At 37.2% G+C, this 26,237-nt stretch overlaps 1 protein-coding gene across 4 annotated transcripts; it reads left to right on the top strand.

Annotated features, from left to right (window-relative positions):
- Positions 1-5,374: 5,374 nt before the first annotated feature.
- On the top strand, positions 5,375-23,860 carry ATXN3 (ataxin 3). 4 transcript variants are annotated; one of them, XR_015746824.1, is made up of 12 exons: positions 5,430-5,586; positions 7,549-7,713; positions 8,624-8,668; positions 12,080-12,165; positions 12,634-12,700; positions 14,360-14,447; positions 14,695-14,827; positions 15,613-15,788; positions 17,297-17,420; positions 19,703-19,788; positions 21,431-21,592; positions 22,653-23,860. XR_015746824.1 is itself a non-coding variant. In XM_026679201.2 (11 exons), the coding sequence occupies exons 1-11, from the start codon at positions 5,527-5,529 to the stop codon at positions 21,523-21,525; spliced, it is 1,125 nt and encodes a 374-aa protein (XP_026534986.1). In that variant the 5' UTR covers positions 5,375-5,526; the 3' UTR covers positions 21,526-23,860. The 4 variants fall into 4 exon arrangements, 1 of the variants encoding a protein (XP_026534986.1); XR_015746823.1 differs by having other exon boundaries at positions 22,287-23,421; XR_015746825.1 differs by lacking the exon at positions 22,653-23,860 and adding an exon at positions 17,714-17,797 and having other exon boundaries at positions 21,431-21,483.
- Positions 23,861-26,237: the final 2,377 nt, after the last annotated feature.

The following is a 26,237-nucleotide window of genomic DNA, read 5'->3' as shown; positions in this document are numbered from 1 at the left end:
TACTTTTTTGTATAAAATATTATTGATACTACCTTTGGGGGTGGGGGGTATATTTTATGGTGACTGTAATATCTAGTTATTTAAAATATTTGGTTTCTGTTACTTATATATACCATACTAGCTCGATACCTGTGCTTCGCTATGAAACTATGTGGTCAGGCTTAGTTTTTTGGGAAGAAAATAAGGGGGGGAAATTCTGCCTCTGCCTACCAGCACCCATCAGTATTCATCTGGCTAGCATCCTGTCAGTGTGTGAGTTGAAGGCTGTTTGGAAACTGAAAGAGTTTGCTGTGTGAGCAAGGGGACAGCAAGGAGCCTGGGTGTGGCTTAGCTCAACTGTTCTGTACTAAAGCTGCTTGGTGCTGTGAAACTAAAACTGAAACTCAAACTCCTCTGCTTGTGTTTTGCATTTGGAACAGATTTATTTTCAGGTGGGGAGGGGAAGTAGAACTCCTTAGCATCAGAGTGTGTTAATAATAATATACGAAATACTAATGGTCTGGTCATTTTGGAAAATCCTTTCTTACTGAGCACCTGGAAGCCAAGAGGAACATACGTGCCAAATTTCTAGTTTGTAGGCTTTACGGTTCTGGAGATTTTGTGGTGATGTGTGAGTGGTATTTCACTTATATATATATAAATTGAATATGTGCTTATAGAAAACTTCAGCATGCTAGGCTTTGGCACATTATAAATCAAACCAATTGTAATTATGGAAAAAAAGCCTCAGCTAAACAAATCAGAGTTAAGTGTGGTTTTGGATGACATCTATTACTCCATTCATTGTCACAGTTGATTTGGCTGGCTAGGCAGATGTCCTTTTCTTCCATAAAATAGCCTGTTTGTTTTCCTCTAACCTGGTCTTTTAAAATCTTCCAAAGGTGCACTCATGGCACTATAACTGGGCACCACCACCACCCGACAAAAAGAATGTTTTGATCTTTAAATCTAGGGCTACATCTTAGCTGCCAAAGTTCTGGCGACCGTTAAACTGGACAGAGAATGACAGGAAACTACATTTGGTAGCCCTGCAACATCAAAACAAAAAACACTGTGACCAGTTGTTGATCATTCCAACAATCAACCAATGGAACTTCTTGCCTTCAGAAGCTGTGGGTGCTTCATCCCTGGAGACTTTCAAGAAGAGACCGGAGAGCCATTTGTCAGAAATGGTATAGGATCTCCTGCTTGAGCAGAGGGTTGGACTCAATGGCCTCCAAGGTCCCTTCCAACTCTCTTCACATTCTGTTATTATTCTGACCCAAGTCCCAGTCCTCATCAGAGAAGCTGTTGAGCGTGAACGGAAACATCCAAATGCCATCTTATTTGGCCTAGAGGACATCAATGATAATGATGACATCACAACTGTCCGAAACATCATCAGTGATTATCAAGCATCAACCATTTCCCCTGATGAAATACTTGACATTTCCCACCTTGGCCGAGAGCTCAAAAACAGAGACGGCTCTGTGGCCCCACGCTTCTGCAGGGTCATTTGCAAAAATGAATCAAGCAAATGTAAATTCATTTACACTATAAATTCACTCACCAAAACCAACCATAAGAACCTCCGTTGTCGCCCTGACCTAACCATACAGCAATGTGCCTGCTCCTGTGTACTCCGCACTGAACTCAAAAAACGTCTAGACAATGGAGAGAAGGACCTGTACACTGACTACCATGCTGACTGTATCAAAAGTAAGTCACACAACCCGCAACTCAGCTTTAACCTTCAACCACAACCCTACCTCAACCAATCCACCATCACCCAAGACTAGGCACGCACGCCCCTAACTACCTCAATTCCAACTACTGCTGGCCTTAAATGCAAGCTACTCAATTCCAACTACTGCTGGCCTTAAATGCAAGCTACTCAATGCAAGAAGCCTTGCAAATAAAATACCTGAATTTCTCCTCTTACTAAATATAGCTAAATTCGACATCATATTTGTCTGTGAAACATGGCTCAACGCATCTCTCCCTGACTCCATTACCACAGTAAGAGACTATCATGTTTACCGATCAGATCGTGAAATTCATAGAGGAGATGGTGTTGCTATCTTCTATAAAAAGTCCTTACATCTAAAAAACATCCAAGTTACCCAGGAGCTTGCTCTTCCTGAGACCATCATCTGTGAACTATCCTTAAATATCACATTTCAATTCTTACTATGTTACAGAGCACCTGATTATGACATCAAACATGTAAACAAGCTAAATACACTACTAACATGGGCAGCATCCTGCCCACACGCTTTTATCTTTGTTGGTGACTTCAATCTACCTCATATTGACTGGACCCTAAATGAATGTACAACTGAACCCATACACGCAACCTTCTACAATGCTGTTACAAATCTGGGACTGGAACAACTGGTAACCAACAACACTAGACTAAACAACTGCCTCGATCTCATCTTCTGCAATAGTTTGAATTTAATTTACGGAATACAAACTAAAGAACCCTTTTCCAGCAGTGACCACAATATGATTGACTTTTGTCTCAACATACGCCCACACAAAAATCATCACAACGACGTAATCCCCAATTATAACTTCAAAAAAGGCAACTATGATCTTATAGACAATGATCTCTCATCCCTTGATTGGCAATCTCTATTCACTGGATGCAATACTGTTGAAGACCATTACAACATATTTTTACTTGAAGTCAAAAGAGTCATCAAACTATATGTACCAACAACAACTCCCCAAACCAAAACAAAAACAGATTACCCATAACAATAAGGAAACTTCAATCCAAAAAGAGATCACTCTGGTGGAAAAACAAATCTGGTAACGTTGCCAATTTCAAAAGCCGATACAAAAATGTATGCCAACAGATAAAAACTGAATGCACCAATTATCACATTAAACAAGAGGAAAACCTAGGCACCAATTCCACCCGCACTTTTTACAATTTTGTGAACAACAAACTAAAAGACTCAAGGTCCATCCCACCCCTGATAGGACCTAATGGTAAAGACTGCAACGATGACACCATTAAAGCCATCTTTAACACATTCTTTGGCTCAGTATTTGTAAACAGCAATGGATCATGCCCAGTATTTCCTAGCCGAACCACAGACAACTACAATGATCTAATACATATTGATTTTACAGAAGACAATGTTGAAAAAGCACTACGCAATCTAAAACTATCTATTTATTGGACCGGATGGAATATGTGCCTACTTCTTAAAAAAGCTATCCACTGCCATAGCCGAACCTCTAAGCATAATCTTTGAAAAGTCTTTCAGGACCAGCTCCTTGCCTAACCTATGGTCACAAGCCACGGTCATCCCCATCTTCAAAAAGGGAGACCCCAGCCTAGTTGAAAATTACAGACCAATCTCTTTATGCTGCGTCACCTGTAAAGTCGTGGAATCAATTATTAACCAATCCATTATCCTCCACTTAGAGACAAACAGCCTACTCTCCAATAAACAATTTGGTTTCAGGAAAAAACTATCCTGTAATCTGCAACTCTTACACGGCAAAAACATATGGACTACACAACTCGATCAGGGCAAAGCAATAGACGCAATCTACATAGACTTCTGTAAAGCCTTTGATTCAGTGGTACACGACAAACTACTCCTAAAACTAAAATCTTATGGTATCTCTGGACAACTGCATAACTGGATAGAAGCATTCCTGTCAGACAACAAATGGTCAAAATTGGGAGCGTCCTATCAAATTCTGTACCTGTCAACAGTGGTGTCCCCCAAGGCAGTGTTCTAGGACCAACTCTCTTCATACTCTACATAAATGACCTCTGTGATCATATTAAGAGCAACTGCATTCTTTTCGCTGATGATGTAAAGCTGTTCAATACCACAGGCAATACTGCTACCCTTCAAAAAGATCTTGAGTATGTATCAGAATGGTCAAAGAAACGGCAACTTCAAATCTCAACAAATAAATGCTCTGTCTTACATATTGGCAAAAAAAATCAGAAAATAAAATACAAGCTGAATAGTCAAGAACTTGTTGATGATCCAAGCTCTGTAAAGCAGGGGTCCCCAACCACCGGTACCAGTCCGTGGATCATTTTCTACTGGGCCGCCCGTTTGCTGGGCGCCGCCATCTTGTTTCGACAGAAAGTGCTTCCTGGTGAGCTTTTCCGGTTGGAAAGCGGCATTTGGGTCCTGAAGGAATCCTCGTGCCTTAGTTTCTTTGAAGAGGGGGGGGGGGCGGCTTCGAACGAAGAGCCGTCCCGATGGCGGCAGAGATAAAAAAAGCACAAAAAAGGTACAAAGGAGGAGTTGAAGGTGGCGGAGAGAAGCGGGGGACGGCTGGCTGGCCGGTCGCTCGGCTCGCCTTGCCTTGTCATGCGTACTGATGCCGGTACCGGGCCGCGGATCATTTTGTGATGCCGGTACCGGGCCGTGGCACAAAAAAGGTTGGGGGCCACTGCTGTAAAGGACCTTGGAATACTCATCTCTAATGATCTAAGTGCTAGAGCCCACTGTAACTACATAGCCAAAAAGGCATTAATCTAATCCTACGTAGCTTTTTCTCTGGTAATATCACACTACTAACTAGAGCATACAAAACATTTGTTAGACCAATACTCGAATACAGCTCATCAGTCTGGAACCCACATATCTGATATTAGCACAGTTGAGAAAGTCCAGAAATATTTAACAAGAAGAGTTCTCCACTCCTCTACTCGTTGTATAATACCTTATGCCACCAGACTTGAAATTCTAGACCTAGAAAACCTTGAATTACGCCGTCTTCGGTCTGATCTAAGTATGGTATATAAAATCATACATTGCAATGTCCTACCTGTCAATGAATACTTCAACTTCAAACATAACAACACAAGAGCACACAATAGATACAAACTCAAGGTTAACCGTACCAAACTTGATTGCAGGAAATACGACTTCAGCAACAGAGTGGTCAATGTCTGGAATACTCTACCTGACTGTGGTTTCTTCCCCAAACCCCAAAAACTTTAACCTTAGACTGTCTACTATTGACCTCACCCCCTTCCTTAAGAGGCCTGTAGGGGGGGGGGCGTGCATAAGCGCACCAACTTGCCTACCGTCCCTGTCCTATTGTTTCTTTTATTTTTCTTATATGTACCCATTTCATGTATTCATAACTATGTATATACTTATACCTATTATCTTGTAAGCGATTGACAAATCAAAATAAATAATAAATAAATAAATAAAACAAGTGCAGTAGGCAAATAAGAGTTGCGTTCTTTTCCTATTGTCGCCTTTCCATCCTTGTTTACTCTTAAAAATGCCCCGCAGGCGGTACGACGCGAGCCCGCCCGAGCAGGGTCCCCACCGGTGCAGTCCGCTGTCCGTCTCGCCGCAGGAGACCCCGGAGCACGACAGCAAGTGCCGCGCAGAGCGTTGCGACGGGCTACTACGGGGCGTTTGTTGCGCTCATCGAGGCGAGTCAAGGGGACACCTCGTCGGAACGGAGAGATGGCCTCGGCGATTGGCTGCAGCGGGTCACGGAGCACAACGTGGCTCGATTGGCTGGGTCGGATCATGTGGGATGGAAGCCGATGGTGGCGGTGGGAGACACATAAACATGGAGGCCATCTTTCACGAGAGGGTGAGTGAGCCTCTTGCCTTCCCTTACGGAAGGTGGGGTGTGAGGTTAAAAAGAGGGCGAAGCGAGAGGAAAGAAAGGCGGGTCGCGGGCAGCTTGCCCGGACAACGAATCTTTGCCGTTTCGGTTCCTTGGGTCGTTCAAAGGCTACCAAAATCTTTTTTTTTTTTTAGCCTTTTATACTTTTATATTCAAGCTGCCGAAGGGAAGAATAAGAATAAAGCCAATTTCTTGTGTTTCGGAGGTACTTAGAAAGGCAAGGCGGGTGAAGGGTTTCCAATCAGTAGGAGAGGATAGTGACTGCTACGATAAAGGTCTGAGCTTTGAAACACTGTCGCCTGTCTCGGAAGGGGAAGCGGTCACGTTTGTTGAAAACGGACGGCTACTCTTTAAGGTGTTGCTTTTAAAGTACATTCCTGTAGCTGGGGGGGGTGCAAGGAAGCATTTTGTCTCCCATGCTTAGTGAATCTTTTCCGAGCATCCTCGCCCCCGACCATGCTGGCAGGATCTGCTGAGCAGAAAACAAGGAAGTGAGCTGAACCATGGAGCTTAGCATGGAGGACAAGAACATATGAACTGGTGTTACTAAACACTAACATTTTATATGAGGTGCTGCATGTATATCCTCGTTTCCTTTCAGCTATTCATGCTTATACATGCAGAATGATACAGTACATGATTTTGTTTCCTGCCTTACTGATGGAACTGGTTATTTTGAAACTGTGTATGTCTCATACATCTGTCATTAATATGAACCCCTTTTTCTTGACAACATGAATAACATTATTGCTGCTGGGTGAAGAGAATGGTTTGAGTTTCTTTTCCATCTTTGTTTTGTGTAACATTGAAATCTCTAGATGTACATTTATTGGGAAGTTAAAATGATACATTTCAGATTATTCTGAAGGCAATGATATATTAATAGTATTATAAAGTAATGGTATCCAACTAATTTAGCTATTAAGGAAGAACATTTTTAAGCATAACATGAATTTGCTAAATTGATTCCCCCTCCCAAGAGTTGCATGTCCCTAAAAACATCCCAGAGGGTTGGGTGTCTCTGGCATAAAGAAAAAAAATTGCTATCCTGGAATGTATATAAATGCCTTTTTTATGCATGTTTAGGTCAAAGAGTAGAGAAAGAACTGTATTAAGAGGCTAGTCCAATTTCTTTAATGGGCTACCAAATGCCTTCAAGCAGGATGTGAATGTAGTTGCATTTTGCCATCTATGTTGTTAGCAACTGATAACTGAAAAAAAACCTGAAGTTTGGTCTAAGTCATATTGATTTAAATCAGCCAGGAACACTATTTTAATTGACTATATATGGATAGATGCAACTTTTATGTTTAGAAACAGGTATATGTTATATATTATAAATTCATACATCTGATTTTCTTATTAACTTTACATTAAAATTGTAAAAATTAGTACTAGATATATAAGACAGCTAACTGATGTGCATTTTTTCTCTTGGTAATAGGTAATAAAAATAGGTAATAGTAGGTATTATGCAGGGCTTAATGTGCTAGGAACAATAAAAAAGTTAAGCTGGAAAACTAAATATGTGATTTAGTAAACTTAAATGATAAAGATTATGAATATGTTTCTGCAATTTCACGCAGAACTAGTTGGACTTGTTTGGGTACATATTTGCATGGGCATAATTTTAGCTAAATACTTTAATGGAAACAGTGAGCTTTATTCAAAACACTTTCATGTATAGTGTATTCATTTAATAGTCCAAACTGATATAAATGCATTAAAATATAGTGCAAAATGTTAAAAACATAATTGTTGAAATCACGAAGAAAGCTATCGCAATATATCTATTTCACTATCTCTGGCTAAACACAGAAGCAGGGTAACCTCAAGGATATACTTGCTCTGGTTTTTGAACAATAAACATGAAAAGATAATACAATACTACATTTTCTTTTTCTTTTTAAATTTTTCATAATTTAGCAAGAAGGTTCTCTGTGTGCCCAGCACTGTTTGAATAACTTACTGCAAGGGGAGTATTTCAGTCCTGTGGAACTGTCTTCTATTGCACAGCAGTTAGATGAAGAAGAGAGAATAAGAATGGCAGAAGGTGGAGTTTCTAGTGAAGAATATAGAATATTTTTACAGGTAACATCTCTTCAGGTGGTTTTATATTTATTTGCCAGTTTTTGTTCTGCATATTTTCTTACTGAAAGAGCTTATATTGAAACTGAATTTCAGAATGATGAAATGTAAAGTTATCTATTCTCTTTCCTGGAATAGCATCCTCGAGACTACAATTAAGCCCAAAATTTATGTTGCTAAGTGAAACATTTGTTAAGTAAGTTTTGCCCCATTTTATGACCTTTCTTGCCACAGTTGTTAAGTTAGTAACACAGTTGTTGACTGAATCTGGCTTTCCCATTTACTTTGCTTGTCAGAAGGTCACAAAAGTGGATCAAATGACTCTAGGATACTGCAACCATCATAAATATGTCAGTTGCCAAGCACCTGAATTTTGGTCACATGACTATTGAGATGGTGAAATGGTCATAAGTGTGAAAAACAGTCATAAATCACTTTTTTGGTGCCATTGTAACTTTGAACAGTCACTAAATGACTGTTGAGAACTACCTGCATTAGAATTACAGTCAATTTCTCAGTGAAGCTTCTATTTAACATTTTAAAGACTTTTTTTTAGAAACTAGAGAACTTAAGGTACAGAATTTATTTTATCCCCAGCTACTTTTAAATTGATATCCACAAATGAGTATAACAAAGAACAAAATGAAAAAGGCTACTGTACTAACCAGTAAGTTCTTGTATTTGCCTGGTGTTGCCTGTCTACATAGTTTATTTGCTGTTTCTCATTGACATAACCTGCAGATCCCAGAATGTCACACTTGTTCTCATGCCTTCAGAATGGTTCATTAAAAGTATTTTTTTAAAGTTTTAAGATTTACTGAGATTAACTGAAATTATTCTCTACATATGATTTTCCAAAAGTTTCCGTAGCACATAAATTAATCTTCTTTCCTTTGCATTCTTTGTTGAACAGCAACCTTCAGTAAACATGGATGATAGTGGTTTCTTCTCAATTCAAGTAAGCAGTTTCTAAGCAGTTGCTCTCTAATTTTTGAAAACTTCATTAAAATACAACATTTGAGGATGCTTATTGAAATACCTTGGGCTCCTATTTGAGAGCTGTTTAGGAAACAGCTGTGCTCAGTGAATACATTTTTTAAAGGTAAATGTTTGCCTCTAAAAATGTATAAGGAACAAAGCCATGGTTACAGAGAGTTCCTTATGTTTCACTCCTGCATTGTGATTGCAATTCTATAAATAGCTTCCATGCCTTTTCACCCCAGTGATTTTCAGTAGAAGATTAGCATTCTAATAATTTATATAATTGTTCTACATAAGTTAGGATGAGATGGATTTCCCCAGGGCAAACTGATAATGTAATACATTATTTGGATTTTTTTTCCTGCCCCAATTTATCTGTCCTTTGGGATTTAAAAAAAATGTTTGCGTTAAGTTTTTTCTGGACAGATTTGCTTATTTATTTATATCTGTAATTAATAAAAATCTTCCTTTGTATTGTACATCAAGGATGGTAGAAATGTACTTTTATATGTGTAAAGTATATTTTCCAAATATGTCATTACAAACTAAAAAGTTTGCATACATAAACATGTGGGAGGTAGAGAGAAAAGAGGCAGCCCAGGGAATGATCCGATAAAGAGAGTGCATGGCTTGCAACTGCATAATGGGCAGAGAAAGAGACTCAGAAAGGAATCTCACCAACTTCTCAAGCTGTAAAAGAGACGGTGGGAGAGTGATATTGAATTTTTTTATCCTGCCTTTATGACTTTTATAAAAAAATCTCAAAGCAATAAACATACTTAATACTCCTCCCTTCTCCTAGTTTCCTCATAACAACCACCTTATAAAGTGAGTTGAGAGCTAAGAGAGAATGATTGGCCCAAAATCACTCAGCCAGCTTTCAAGCCTATGGTGGGATCAGAACTTAGCCCTCTGGTTTCTGATGTGGTGCCTTAATCACTACAGCAAATTTGCTTCCTAGATAAAACTGACTCCCTCTGTGTGCAAATATGCGATCACACACACATGCAGTTTCTACTCAAAATTGATCTCAGCATTTCCAGATAAGCGAGACAGGAAACTTGACCAGATGATCTAATTCTACTTGACTGTGAGGTTACATTAACAGGATCTTGTAAGGCTGATAATATAAACCTTCCACTTTCTCTTTGGCAGCATCTCTTCCCCTCTTATATCCAGGCTTATCCCCACGTACTGTTACAATATCCCTGTATAATTAATTACAGGTTGTCCTCAACTTAGTCATAATTGGGACAATTGCTAAGCAAGGCAGTTGTTAAGTGAGTCACACCCAATTTTACCTTGTTAAAGAAATCACTGCAGTTGTTAAATGACAAATGCACTCATTAAACAAATCTGGCTTCCCCCATTGATTTTGCTTGTCAGAAATTGACTAGGAAGATCACATTATGATCACATAACCCCAGGGCACTGCAGCATCCTAAATATATGCTAGTTGCCAAGTGCCCAAATTTTGATATGTGACATCGGGATACTGCATCAGTTGTAAGTATGAGGACTAGTTATAATACACTTTTTTCACTGCCATTATAACTTTGAATGGTCACTAAACAGTGTTTAATTCGAGGAGTACCTGTGTCTAACTTGTCCTTATAGTAGGCTACTTTGGGATAGATTGTTGTATGTAATAACTAGGCTAAGTAAATAATAAGTAAACTAGGAACAAAGACTTCAGAGCCATGTACGTTACGTAGTATATATGCCCTGCAAAGTACAGTAGTTTGTAACAATGAAGTAAACTATCCAAAGTTGACTATATTTGTATCAAGTTTGAAATCACTGAAGCTGGCAGACTTAATCTGCAATTTATCATTATACTTTTCTATAGATTGCTTTTAGTTTCTCCTCTTCTACAAAATGTGACGCAGGGTGAATTTCTCTCTTTAATTTCCCAATAGTTGGCAAACAAGTTTTATACTAGTAATGTATTTCAAACAAGAAATTTAAGAACAGATGGATATATACTGAGTTTTTGTAGGACTCCGTGATATCCAGAAATACAGCTCTCATGCAAATAGTCACTCAACATGTCTATGGAGATTCTCAGTCATCCAGGTCATGGTTGTCCTAAAGGTGCTTTTTCAAAATGCAGCTGGACTTTTTTTGTTTTTCCCTGAAAATGTTTCACTTCTGATCCAAGAAGCGTCTTCAGTTCTGAGTGAATGGTGGAGAATGGAAAAATTTATATTCCTTGCAGTCTTCTGGTCATTAACACTTTCTTCAGGAATTGTTGAGGTTATCTGGAGGTTTATCTGTCCTCAGGGTCACCTTAATAGTGCAAATGGATGTGGAACCTTCTTGGAATTGCTAAAAGGACTATGTTGTAAACAGATCAGTGGTATACAGGAATATATATATAAATCCTTCCATTCTCCAACATTCAGTCAGAACTTGAAGAAGCTTCTTGGGTAAGAAGTGAAATGACTTCAAGGAAGAACAAAGGAAGTCTAGTTGTTTTTTTGAAAAAAAAAAAAACATTTGGAATAGTTACTCAACGTTTAATTATTTTAGTGGCATTTTAAAATGGTTAACATCTTGTCCCTGAAAAAAATGAATGTCTTTTATAATATAAAGTAAAACTATAGTTTATAGATCTCATTCACAAAGAACTAAATTTCTGCAGTGATTTACAGCATTTGCATCATGTAATTTGGATAAAGATATAAATCATGCATTCACACAAATGATACATCAGTATAATAATGTTTAACAGATATTCCTGAATTAGGGACATTTCCTCCCTAAAATAGTTGAAATGTGATTTCACGATATAAAGAATTAGATTGATAGGTTTTAAATATCTTATCAGCTACACATAATGATCTTTAGATAGTAAGAATAACATTGATGCTTCCAGAGCAAATTGATTGTATAGAGCTGCTGATAACAACTAAGGTATAATGTGACTTGGGGGCGGGGGGGGGGGAATCAAATTGTTTTTTTTTCTTCCTATTATTTTCCTTGCAAGTGCAACTGGTTTTCTGAAAGGCCAAATTAGTTTTCAAATTGTATATTTGTTATCCTCCCTTAAATGTATTTTATATGTGGCCTGCTCAAAGTAGATTCATGAAGGTTAATTCTTAATTATCTTAGCCCAGTCATTTTCTTTTCATGAAATATGGTTGTTCCCCCACTCTCAGTTTAGTGGAAACAATAGAATGGGCCTAGATTTAATCAGAGCAAACCAATTAAAATCAATGTGACTTTAGTCTTGACTTCTGGAGTTCCATTGATTTCAGTGGTCTATTCTGAGTATGACGTATCTACATTTAGTTAATATATTTGTCTTTATAGTTCTAAAATGGTTGCATTGCTTACATTTTATAACTGACTGATTTATCTCATGAAAAGTGCTGTTTTTTGACAGGTTATAAGCAATGCCTTGAAAGTTTGGGGTTTAGAACTAATCCTCTTCAACAGCCCAGAGTATCAGAGGCTCGGGATCGATCCTATGTAAGACTTTATTTTTTAGCTCCCTGCTTCCATTTAAAAAATAGTAACAGTTATGCAAGAAAAAGAAAAGCCTTATCCTTTCCTTCAGAATTCCTTTTGAAAATTACTATTTCAAGTTCTGATTTTATCCACTCAACATTTTCTGTTTCATATTATTGAGGCCTTACATGTCCATTTGTCCCCTGAGCCTTCATGACATTTCAGAATCTGTAGAATGCTGTCTTTGAATAGTACCTGCTTGATGACATCACCAGTATGTCTGTATTTATCAAGCATATATAATGATAAATATATCTCCAAAACAATGTTATTAAATATTCTGAACTATCTGTGGATGAAAAGTTCACATAATCAGAATCACAGTTTTAATACCTCTGTAGGCATTTCTAAATGCAAAAATGGTAACACTGATTAATATTTCTGTGCTCAAATATTTAATTCTCTGAATACATTGTGTTTTATTTTCAGAAATGAAAGATCTTTTATATGTAACTATAAAGAGCACTGGTTTACAGTTCGAAAATTAGGGAAACAGGTAAAGTTCTTCTATATTTTCCTTCTTTAAAATCTATGTCAAACTTACCATTGGAATCAGCTATAAATTTAGTCAAAATCTAGTACATGTCTAATGACAAACACTGCATTCATTGATAGATGATAGATAGATAAATGATAGGTAGGTAGTTTGATTGATTGATTGACTGAATTGATGAAACATTTTAGCTTTTTTCAAAATGTTATTTCCCAGAGCTGCTTTGTTCCTACTGTTCAGTATTCCCATTCTGAAACGAACTGATTCAGAATGATGTAGGTGATTTTTTTCATGTTAATTGTATTAGATAACCTACAACCTTTTGAATCCTCCTTTATCAATATTTACTTACCTAAATATAGAACTATAGATAAGCAGAACAGAGAGTAACTTCCAACTTCCTGCCAGCTTCCTCACTGACTTTATGGGAAGCTGGCAGGAAGCTTTGGAAATCAGTCACATGACTGCAGCTGACTGTGGTTATGCTGCAACAGCTGCATCTTGAAGATACTTGAAATTTCAGTTCCATCGGAGTAATGGGTCCTGGATTTTATACGTATTTTTAACTTAAAGATGTATTTCAGGTATCTTGATTCAAAAATTCTTGCCCTATGATGTACCAGTCTGCTAATTGAAGGTTACAACAGACAAAAATAATTTTTCGTAACATGTAGACTAATAATAATAGCAGCAGCCAGGTTTTTTCCCTTGACGTTTCTGATTAATCAGTTTTTCTAATTTAAAACCAGGCATTTGCATTGCAATAGATCAGGGGTATCAAACTCGATTTCATTGAGGGCCACATCAGGGTTGTGTTTGACCTCGGGGGTGTGTGTGGCTATCAACGTCACTCGTGTCAGGGGCACCTGTGGTCCTCAAGTGCTAAGGCAGGACTTCCCTCAGACCCTCCCTCCCTCATTATAACCTTCCTTTTCTTTTTCCTTCACTCTTCATTCTCATTTCTTCTTCCTTCCCCTCTTTCCTTCTTTGCTCTCTTCCCATCTTTCCTTCTTTTTCTTTGTCTTTCCCTTTTTCCTTTCCTGTTCCTTCTTGGATGCTCAAATGCAAAAGGGGAAACATTTCTTGTTTTGTTTTTAGCTTGTTTTGCTATTCCTCTGCCAGAGAAAACAGAGCTCAGGGGAAGGGCCATGCACGGCCCTCCCAAATTCCATTTTCACTGGCAGAGGCACCAGGGGCAGTCCTACATTGTTTCCAAGGCGGTCCCGTGGGCCAGATCTAAGCAACTCCCGGGCCTTGAGTTTGACAACCCTGCAGTAGATGATTCCACAGCAGAAATTGCAATGTGTTAAGTTTTCTGCTATGTATTCATGGCACTCCTTTGATTACAGCCTTGTTTTTTCCCTATAACTAAATAGTAATACAGATTAACCAAGTTGGAAGGGACCTTGTAGGTCATCGTATCCATTAACTTGGCATTTACTATCTGACAAAGACTAGGAATTCTCTTATTTGCAAGCAGTCAAATTTATACAAATATTATTCCATGGTGTAGTAAGTAATACAAAAAAATTATTTTATTTATCTTTGATTGCATATATAGTATATTTACTTAATTGTTTTAATAGCAGGTATATGTTTTGCTATGTATTAAAATCTATCATTAATAATCACCCTGCATGTTAATTTTCTTTCTTTGAACAGTGGTTCAACTTGAACTCTCTCTTGACTGGTCCAGAACTAATTTCTGATACTTACCTTGCACTTTTTCTGGCCCAACTACAACAGGAAGGTAATGCTAATTTTCAGATGCTGAATGCTCTAATGTTGCTGTAATATTGATCTAAGGACACTCTTCTTCCTCTGTTATTTAACTGAGTTATGCAGAATGCATAACCAAATTGCCCAATATTGATAAAGAACATTTTTTCTATCCAGTAATGCTTTGTCCACTAACTTTATATTAATTACTTAATTGTACTTTATATTAATTTTTAGATTATCTTCCTAATCTCTTTGTATCCTCTTATCTTTCATAGGTTATTCAATATTTGTTGTAAAAGGTGACTTACCTGATTGTGAAGCTGATCAGTTACTGCAAATGATTCGAGTGCAACAAATGCAAAGGCCAAAATTAATTGGGGAAGAGACACTGCAATCAAGAGATCAGAGGTAAGGTAAATAAATGCTTTAATAGATTCGGTGTAGGTATTTTTGAGTCCTGATTATGAACAAAGAAAATAGGAGCTAAAGTAGAGGGTATTATTATGTTTACACATGGAATAAACCAAAATATATGTTTGCGTATAATAAAGATATTGTCTATGCGTAATAGAAGATACACCAAATACGAAATAAGTTTTGCATCATTTCTGCATATTTTTTTAAGAATTGGATTTTTTTTTAAAGTAAGACTTTAAAAAAAAAGGCTTGGACAACCTTCATAGCTATCCTTGCAAATGCAGCTATTAGGAGAATCTTAAATAAAGTGTCAATGGTTCTATATATAAATCTACTGACCTCATTAATAGACTATGCATGAGTGCAATGAGATCCAGAGACTTCTGGCTTCTATTCTTTGTGATTGTGGTGACATGGAGACAATAACACATACATCTGCCCTTTGTGTCCCTATGATGGTATACTTGAGGACCTCATGGCAGCATGACAGAACACAATGTTGCTAGTTTCTGGGCAAGATCTGTTTAATCTGGAGATATTCTAATCTTGTATTTAATATTTTAAATGTGATGTCATATGGTATGCCTTATGTCATATTGTGATGCTTCTGATACGAACAACAAAAAACCAGTCCGATTTCATTCTGATGGCCATCTTTTTTCTGCTCACTGTATCTTTTAAAAACTAAATCCTTCTCTCTACTACTCATCTCAACATAGCACAGCATTTGGCTTTAGAATAAGAATGGTTTTTTTTTTTCTGTTTAACTTTTCCAGAGTGCAAAAAACAGACTTAGAACAAGCACTAGATGTTAACCAGTCCTTTGATAATACCAATATGTTAGATGAAGATGAAGAAAATTTCCAAAAAGCACTTGCACTCAGCAGACAGGAAATTGATATGGAGGATGAAGAAGCAGATCTCCGGAGGGCTATTCAACTTAGTATGCAAGGTAAAAGATTACATTTTGTTTTTAAAAATGAATTGATATTTTGTAGGGTTAATCATATTCAAATATAATACAACAAAGCAATAAAAGTACACCGAAGCTTTTTGCATATGTGCCTTTGAGTCAGTGTGGACTCCTGCTGACTGCCAGGACTAGAATCAGCAGTTTTGTCTGCCAGAGATTGGACATGTTTGCTGTGACTTTCTTCCTATTGCTGAGAGACAGTGATTGACCCAAAGTGAGTCAAGGTTACACCAAATTTTCTGCTCACAGAAGCATTACATGCCTTTAAAATGTCTTTATAAGATTTGCACACTTTAAAAATGAGTTACATTTTATTTAGACTTTTCACAATCTCTGAGTCAAAATAATTAATTTCCAAATCATGTTCAAACACTGCACAACCCTAGTAAATAAGTGTTTCATCTGGTGATGTGCTTTGGATTCATTTAAGTTTTTCAGAGAAATTTATTCTCTGGAGCAGAGTGGGATTTTTTCTGAAGTGACTAGATGCAAGGATTGATACTCAGGTTTGAATGATTTAATACTAAGTTTGGTGAAGAAAGCAAATAAAGTATTTGCAAGAAATTATTTCTTTTTACTTTCACATATATGGAAAAGTGTGAGGAAAGTTGAACGATATTTACCAGAGATCTGCAGTTAAGAGTGCTTTGGTGGCAGAAGGGTGGTTAACACTCAAAATTAGCTTCTTGCTTTTTCCATCCCATCAGAGCAAAAACAAAAAGAGTAATCTTACTTTTTCTCTTAATTCAGTAACCAAATTCTGAAGTTTAAGGTAGGAATAATAATTTTAAAATATAGTGTGTCTCACATTAATATTATTACAAGGTGACAGCATTTCAAAACTGTTTTAGGCAGTTATTAAAATATTTTAAGTATCTAACAGGACTTCCTTTAAGGTGATATGAAACATTCAGTTGGTAGCCCAGCTACTAAGCAGGATTATACCAGTGTTGTTTTTTAAATTCATGTTTATAAATAAGTGAGTTGAAGTGAAAGTGACGGCCTTAAATCACAGTTAGCTTTTATTACTAAGGCAGGATTAGACCTCTCAATCTTCTGGTTTTGAAATGCAGTGATATTAAAAGAACTGATTATTAGTACATGCATTATTACATCACAGGTGAAAGTGTTCATTTTGAGCCTCCATTTATTCTACAGTCAGCATGATCTCCTGCTTTGTGGAATGTCCTCCCTGAGCATGTCTAACTGGCACCAGCCTTTTTATTACCAGCTGTGGAGGAAACCAAACGGGGGATATTTTTGTTTTGTTCTGTTCTAGGTTTTAAAGTATGATTGATGGCAGTTGCATTTGTTACTTTTTTAAAAAGTTTTTTATATTGTTCCTTGTTATTACTGTTTAATTCTTCTATTATATGATGATTATTATACAAATTTCTATTGTAGATTGCTTTTGTTATTTTATGCAAAACATATAAATATTCCGGTTAACTTAACCTTCCCAATAAGTGGGTGTGTGTGACTTTTAGGAGAACATCGAAGTGGCTTCTCAGATTGTTGCACACAGAACATTCCACACTCATCTGCAACAGGCCAAACTGAATCTCTCCCATCAGAAGAATTGCGGCGTCGAAGACAGGCCTATTTTGAAAAGTAATGTAAACTGTGTAAAGCATAATTTGTGGATGGCAAGCCCCAGAAGCCTTTGTTAAGTGATATTACTTTATTACTTGATTTTTTCAGGTATTTTGGATTACAGTTCCTATCTTTTCTAATGCCAACCATGCTGGTTAGAACACAGAATTGTAGTCCAAAGTATTAGGAGAGTGCTGAGAGTTTTTTTTTTTCCTGAATTAACTCATACCCAGTGTTGAACTGGTTCTTAAACTCCTGAACCACTCACTCAGTTTTGCAAATATCTCGATTCTTTTGGCTTGATATTATAGTACAAGACTGAGGCACCATGCTGGCTGCAGATAGCAGGATTCCGTTCTTGGGCAAAACACGCTACCTACGTAACTAATTCATTGGTCAGTTATATAGATGATTGTTCCAGTTTGAAATGCAAATGAATGTATGATGACTTAAGTATTTTTATTTAGGACAGTATAAAGTATAAACTAGTAGCAAATTGATAATTTATCTCTGTTATGTATTCATTGATTATTTTTTGGCAAACATTGTGTCATCTTGTTCGAAAGTGGCAACAATGTTACTATTTTTAATTGAAAATGCTATACTGCCTGTCTCTTGGCATCATTCTTTTTAGTGCTTCTTTTTAATAAGATCTTATTTCACAAGCAGATCCAATTTCTCTTTTGGCTTGCTCTAGACTATAAATTAGTTGGGATATGGTACATCTCTTGTTCTTATTATGTAATGATAAAATACATTCATTAGCAATTGGTACTCCTATAATCCTTGTCTATTTTATGTACATGTGTAATTTACCTATGATTATCATTTTTATTTTGAAGAAAATTTTTATGTTGCATTAATTCAAGGTAATAACTGAAAATGCATCAACAGACAGACTTCATCAGACATGATATTCTTCCGATTAAAATCGAATTCGATTTTGGGGAATCGCCCCCTTTCCCCCCTTCTTCTCCTCCTTCCTCCCTCGGAGGCCCCGAGTCAGGAGTTGCTACCGCTGCCGCGGCTCTGCGTGGCTCCAGTCCCGTGTTGCCTCAGGAAGGAAAGGCAAAAAGGAAGAGCTGCGGCGGCGCTTTGCAACGGCAGCAGCGGCTCCTGGTTTTGCCTTTCCCTTCCCGAGGCAACGCAGGAGGAGCCGCGTGGGCCGCCCGGCGGTAGCAACTCCTGACAGCCCCAGCCAGATACCTGAGCGGAGCCCGGGCGGGCGGGCGGTGCGGCGGAGGCCGCTGAGCGGCAGGAAAAGGGAGCTGGGCAGCGATTTCTTGGCGCGCGGTGGGGGGTCTCTTTGGCCGGCCCCGATTTTTTTTTCAGAGGGGAATATCATGCCTGGACTTCATTTCCTCTAATCATCATCACTGTAATTATTGTCCAAAAGTATATTCTACCATAGTAATGTGCCAAACTCCATATCTTGATCAGAGAACACTTTTTCTTCTTTTCTCTGAGAATGCACTGGTTTAGCCCTTTCAAGGATGGTTTGTCATCTCATGGCTTTGGAATCAGATGTATTGTCCAACAGCATGATCCCAAAATATTTTTGTGTTGTGTATTCTGTATTAGGAGAAAAATGGAATCTAGGAGAAAAGACCAAAATGTGGAGTTTTGTCAACATTTGTTAGTAAGCTTATTGGCTAATTCTCTGGGATCAATATACTTTAAATATTAAATCTATCTGATCAGTTTTTAGAATTGGATATTTTAAATATACATACATACATGTATATATGTATGTGTGTTAATGTGTGTAGTGCAAAATTGAAATAAATTGGTCCAGCTTCTTGTACTGTGAACTTTTTAAATATTTCATTATTAAATAAGAAAAATAAAATTGGATGAAGAAAGGCAAGGAATAATAAAGTTATAGGATTTTCTACCCTGTTTCTCCAACAATACGGCCTCCCCCAATAGGAAGTCCCAGCATGTTTTATAGGCATGAAATGAAATTAAGCCCCTCCCCCAAATTAAGGCCTATATTAAAACATGCAAAATGGGGGAATGGTGGGGGGCTTGCCGTTAGGAAGTACTTTTGTTGCACACCCAGATATGGTGCTGCCTGCGTTGAACCCGATATGAAGTGCCCCACCAATGCCGAGGCCAACATTCAAGCCATCGCTGCCCGCCCGCCTGAAGATGCAAGGGGTGGGAATTAAGTCACCCCGAAAAGATGGCCTAGCCATTTTTTCGGGGCTCAAAAAAAAATAAGACCCGGCCTTATTATATGAGAAACACGGTATGTATAATAAAAATTAATGCTGCATATTTCTCTTTGATTATTTTAGACAGCAGCAGCTGCAAAAGCAAGTTCAGATTCCACAATTCCATGGTGAAGCAGCTACAAATTCACACACACTAGTTAATGACACAGGTATTGCTTTTATTTGGTAGATTTCAACATGTTTCCAGTTATTCTTTCAAATGATGAGCCAAGGATATCTCTTACTTTGTTTAATACATTTTACCAAATATCTTGTTAGCTTTCTGTATCATTGGTCAGCATATCCTTCTGGGAAATACCATCTGAAATTTTCAGAAAGCACTGCTGTTCTGTCCTGTGGCAGTTCCATGTGGGGTGGGTGTCTTCCAAAATACTATTTTGTGTTTTGTGTTTATTTTGAGCATCTACTTTATAGAGATTATGTAGAGAACAGCAATGAAGTACCAGTGTGTGAATGATGTCCAGTTCTGTCCTTTCTCATCAAGTACAAGCATGGTGGTACTTGTTCTGAATTGATGTTTGAACTGTAATAGATGAGGACTAATAAACTGGGAAAAGAATCTGCTCAGTCTACTCTAAATCTGATCACTCTTGATTAGATTTGTAACTTGGGAGTGCTCATAGAATCAGTTCTAAGTCTAATGGTTTCAGTGGCATAGGATAAAATTCACCCTTAACTGCCAACCTATTTGGATGCCATAGATACTTATCTGCCATTAGCCATATGTTGAAAATATGTTGCTGGAATTCATAGTGCGTTATATATGAGACTTAATTTTAGAAAACTGTACTTTAGCTAGCATTTACGCTAGCATTTTTTTTGGCATCACCTTTTCTGTTCTTATTCACCTTTTAAGGTATAAAAGAATAGAAACAGGTTACCAGAAGTAGCAGGTATATTTTGTGTGGGTGATGCTTTCTGGGTATTATTCAAAGAATGAATAATGAAATAGAATGACTAACTAGGCCAGTGAGCCATTGTGGTGTAGTGCTTAAAATGAACAACTAGGGCAGGCTAGAAAACCTCACATTCCTCACTGATTATGATATGGTTGGTTTCTTTTAGCCTAACAGGAAAGGTAGGCTATAAAAGTAATAGAATAAATAAAATATTTGATGCTTTTTTCTTTTAGAATTTATATCAACTTTTATAAAATTTATATCAGTTAATAAAATATTCAGACATGTCTCAAAATATCTGGAAAAAAAAGGATAGGCATCTGTTAACTTTGGTTCAAGGCTTTCTAATTTATTTTTTTCTTTTTAATATTAAGCCAAGGGTTTTCCTGTTCAGAGGAATCTGTAGTTGAATGCAATCTAGTCTCCTCTATGAATCTACCAACAAGGAAAAGGATAAACACCTGGGGGGTGGGAAGGGTGGAGAATAATGACCCCAGTCCTCTTTACCAATTTCTAAACCAAAAGTGGAGACTTAGATTTAGTTCCAAGTAAATCCAGACTCCTACCCGATTTGAAGGCCACATGACATTGCAGAGGTTTAATTTACATCAGTCAGTCAGATCATGTACTGACTCTTAACTACATTAAAAAAAGACATGGGTAAAGTGGATCTGACTGACTATATTGCACAATTGGTAGCAGAAAGTAGGAAATGGTTACTAGGTCTTTGGGGAATTCCTGGATAGGCCTGTCTGACAGCAAGACGTTCCCCACTCCTGTCTTGAACTAATAAGCTATGAGCATCAGAACTAGATCTTTTTCTGTCTTTTAAAATTGTTAAAAGACAGTGTATTCTAAAACTAATATATTTTGTTTTCTTGTTTCTTCTCAGGAGGTGATGTGAGTGAAAATGATATGCTTCAAGCCGCTATGAATATGTCCTTGGAAACTGTTACAAACAGCTTGAATACACAGGAAAAGAAATGACAAATATTTATATTTATTCTAATCTGAACGCAACATTCTGTATTAATTCTGTGTGGGTGGCATAAAGGTAGGGTTCATTTCACTGATGTACCAAAGCAAGATACAGTTGTGAGATTTCGGACTGAGGATCAGAATTAAAAAAACAATTTGGTTACTATACAACAAAATCTCATTAGTTTATGGTTATACCGTTGACCTTCTGGGTAATTTCTATTCAGTCAGAAGAACAGTGAGAAAAGGGGTATTTAATATACAATAAAATCTCATCCAATATTTTTCTGATCCATAGATGTTCAGGTTGAGTTTATGATATCTGCAGATCTTTGTATTTGGAGCAGCTCTCTCAGTTGTGATGGCTTGTTCTTGGAGGATGTATTCTTAACAGGAAGATCAAGCATCACCCGATTATAAAGCAAGGCTTTGAAACTTTGCTAAATAAGATTATGTGAAATCTAAAAATTTGTAGTTTCACATATATGCTCAAAGGTGTTCTAAATATCATGTTTACAGTGCACTTCCAAGATTCCAGATTAACAGACTGAATATAATACAAATCACCTTTCATTTTTTAGAGATATTTGAATTACACGCATGAATCAGTACATCAGCTTAATTTCAGAACTTAATCAGTTAACAACATTTTGACTAAGAATAGCAAGAGATTTGCACGCCATCAAACCTATTTTGGAAGACTGTGCTAGAGTATTAAAGATCATCATCATAAAATGGAACATCCTGCTTTTATTCTCCTGTTCCTCCAGATCTGCCTCCACGCATTCCAATCTTCCAAAGCTGATTTGATGGGCACACAGGAGGAACCCTCTCCAATAGCAGACTCAAGACTTATTTCTTCCTTGTTTTGCTCTAAAAATGCCTTTAGTATTTTTTTAACTAAATGTTGGGCCAATACTGGCTATGATGCACTGAACTAGTATATATATTCAGCCAACACCTAGAATCTGATTAACTGAAGTCAAAAGTGTTGGATATAGTTGATAAATGTTATTATAATTCTTATTCCAGTTGGCATTAATATTTTATATTCCGTTAGATATTTCTGTAAGTATTAACACTATCAAGCTGGACATAAGTTACCTTCTACTGAATCAGCTTATTGATCCATTTAGGTTAGAATTATCTACTCTGGCAGTGATTCTCCAGTCTCAAGCAAGAATCTGCTCTCTGAATTGCTTTTAATGGAGGATAATTAGAATTGAACCCGGAATTTCTATGTGTATCATGTGCTCTGTCATTGAGCTATAGCCTTTCCAAGATTCGATATTAATTTTGAAGTGAAGAAGTTAAAAAAGATTTTGATGCCATGATTTCAGTGCCATATTAATATACATTAGTAACATCTGAAATGAACCCTGCACAGTTACTTATGTGTTAAAATGGATATACACAAATAAATGTGTATAAATATGTATTTTATCAGATGTTAATGAATGTTTTCTTGTAACAGATTTGCAGCTTTTCATGAATGGTCTTCATTCATGCACTTTACTGTTCTGTTTCTATTACCAAGGGAAACTGGGAAGCAAATTCTGTAAGCTAGTTATATTCTGACAGTCAAATGTTACATAACAAATATTGCAGGATAACTGAAGTTGGCAAAATGTATTAAAATAGTTCTTTAAAAAATGCTTTAAGCACACATTCTGTTTTCATATACATATTAAGGCTATAGTTTTGGATACAAATGATATACTCATTAAACCTATAGATACTTGCCAGATATACAAAAAAATCTTGTGAAATTGATTAGGTTTTACAAATTATTTTAAAATCATTATATTCCGCCATGTTGATGTGTCATTCTTTGCTACTGAATGATTAGTAAATGTACACAGATTATGGTACTATAAAAATAACTATTAAAATTGATTTTGATAATATCTGCTTACAAAAATTATTTAAGTAGATAGTTAAATATGAAAGCCAAATGCCTCTTATTTTCATGTTTCGTATGCTGTTGATTTCTGGGAAGGTATTACAGAAATACAAGAAGGACAATTTGGTCCAGGGATAAATGCTATAAAAGTGTATCTAGCTTTGCCAGTCAGTAAACTGAAGATAGCTATTTTAGATCTGCCTAATTTATTTATTAACAAAAAATACCATATTTACTGCACATTGTTTTGAAAAAAATAACAGCATTAGTTACATAAAGCTACATGCATTCATTTTGTGTTTAAGCTACTACTTGAAAAGAAATATATGAAAAGATGTATAGAAACCATGAAATGAAATCATACTAGTCTGTAAAAATCATAGTTTTATTTTTTCTTACTTTTCCAATAAATTGTGTCCTTGTGGACAAGTTGAATCTGGATGAATTTAGGTCCACTTCTTTCAAATGTATCTTTTCATCAAGCAAGGTATCTTTTCAAAACATATGCAATATATACCATATCCATTATGAAGCAAAGATTTTAAAAATAATTTTTCCATTTAGTGTGTACTTAAAAAAGGTGTAATCCTTATTTAAGAGCCAACCGATGTAAAACATTCCATGGTTTAAAGTTAATGCAGTAGATTTTGGGAGAGATTTTTTTATTAATTTGAAAATTTCTCTATTTGGGGATTACATTAATGGACAGCCTTGAAAATTGTATATTTGTAATGATGAACATTCCTAAAACTGAAAAGTATGGAATCCACTTTTGGTGGAAGACCTGAAAGAAATCTGGATTTCCTTCATAGCCAAGACCTTTTAAAAAAATGTCATCTAAGGGTTTTTTATTCCATTGGCATTATAACCAGATAATGGTGTAGAATTTATTTATTTATCATACTTATATGCCCCCCTCAATCTCCTGAACATGATCCTGGGCAACATACAATAAGAAACAGTCACAATATTGAAAATTATTAATATTAACATATATTTAAATTTCATAATTAAAACATTTAATTGCTAGAAAAGATTATTAAATGTTACAAGCAATGTAGCTACCTCATTAAATCACCACTTCCTTGAGATCCCCAAGCCTATCAACACAGTCAAGCTTTGGGGGACTTCTGCAAGGACATTGTGGATGGAGCCAATCTCACTCCCCGGGTAGGACGGACATAATATTCTATAGAGTGAAAATCATTTGGTTCATTGTCCTCAAACTTAGGTCTTTGGGAAAATACATGCTTCAGATATAGTCCCAATCCCTTAATAATCTGTAGCTGCCCAGAGTTGCCTTATAGAGGAGATGGGCAGCATAAAAATTTATCTATATATAAAAACGTGTATGTGTGCGTGTATGTGTTCCAGCATAACTCTGGAACACCTCAAGCAATTTCAACCAAGCTTGGTACACAGATGACTTACCCTCTGGAAACAAATACTGTAGGGTAAGACACCCCTAACACCCCTCTGGGTGTTTGTGCCTTAAAATGGCTTCTGTACAGCACAGTGGACTTTCCATGGTAATGGCTTCACAGTACTCCACAAAGGGACTCCCTCTGAGCCCTCCAAGGAAACATCAGGCGATTGGCCAAGTGCCAGAGTAGACAAACTCCTGAGGAGAGGAATACAAGACTTGTGACGCTGCGTGAGAGATAGTAAAACAGTGTGAGTCCCAACTACAAGATTTTCCTATCTAATACAGGATTGGGATAAATAAATACCTGGGCAACGCCGGGTTATCGGCTACTGTGTATAACTCTGGAACGCCTTGAGCAATTTCAGCCAAACGTACACAAATGACTTGCCCTCTGGAAACAAATACTGTGGAGGTAAGATACCCCAACACCTCTCGATGTGCGTATGTGTGTGAGAGAGAGTGAGTGAGTGTGAGTGTGTCTTCCAATACAACAGCGTGAGGCCCAACTAAAGGATAAGAGAGGGAGCTACATCTAGAGCTTCAGAGACAGTACAACAGCATCAGGCCCAATTACTATAGATATAATTCATACGGGATTGGGATAAATAAATACCCAGGCAACACCGGGTTATCAGCTAGTAATAAATAAAATTGAAAATAAGTTGTGATATGTAAGATTACAATAATTACCTTTGTATAAATAAGAAGCAATAATTAGAAGGCAAAGCCAAGTCCATCTCACCTTCAGCTCTGTGATAACTAATGGTTCCTTTGTGAACTTTTTGAAAATAATACTGCATCACACAGGACAAAATTGATGCTCAATGTAAAACAAGCAAACAAACAAAAACGACTATGGTCACTGGATCCAGGAATATGATGTACTACTGTATAAATTCTTAGGGCCTAAATTAGCTTATATAAATTAACCCTGATGACTTCAGAAAGAGTTTTGAAACCTGATTATCCCCCTGGGCTATCCCAGGAAGAGCACAGCTCCGGGTGTGGCATTCTACCAGTTCTATAGAACCGGTTGTTATGATTCTGCAGTTTGGAGAACTGGCAAATCGTGCCTCTTGCTGGCCCAGCCACTCTCCGCCCTCCCCTCCCCTCCCAGTCAGTCCTTATCGTGCATATGTGACATCACACGCATGAATTGCTGACTGCGTTCTCCCCGCCCAGTCACTCAAGGTATTTATTTCTTTTCCCCACTCCCGACGATCAGCTGTTCTGATGATCAGCTGTGCTGGGATCCCCCTTGCTGTCTTACTGCTTCACCCAGGAGGCTTCCCTGAGGCCCAGGAGGCAAAAAGGGGAATGGGGCACGGCGGGGGTGCTGCACCTCACTGCATTTTTTGCCTTCCTGGGCCCCAGGGAAACTTCCCGGGAGCA

The sequence above is a fragment of the Notechis scutatus genome, chromosome 1, assembly GCF_049901735.1.
Source record: "Notechis scutatus isolate UNSWTSFEM ecotype Mainland chromosome 1, rNotScu1.2, whole genome shotgun sequence".
NCBI classification, from domain to species: Eukaryota; Metazoa; Chordata; class Lepidosauria; order Squamata; family Elapidae; genus Notechis; species Notechis scutatus.
The sequence above is the reverse complement of the archived record's forward strand: the minus strand, read 5'-3'. Positions and strand labels throughout refer to the sequence as shown.

Bases quoted from the DNA above. Each gene is read 5' to 3' on its own strand.
- ATXN3 (XM_026679201.2), top strand. From the start codon at position 5,527: ATGGAAGCCGATGGTGGCGGTGGGAGACACATAAACATGGAGGCCATC. The intron at 12,701-14,359 runs GTAAAGTTCTTC...TTCTTTGAACAG, and splicing joins TTCGAAAATTAGGGAAACAG to TGGTTCAACTTGAACTCTCT. The intron at 14,448-14,694 runs GTAATGCTAATT...TATCTTTCATAG, and splicing joins GGCCCAACTACAACAGGAAG to GTTATTCAATATTTGTTGTA.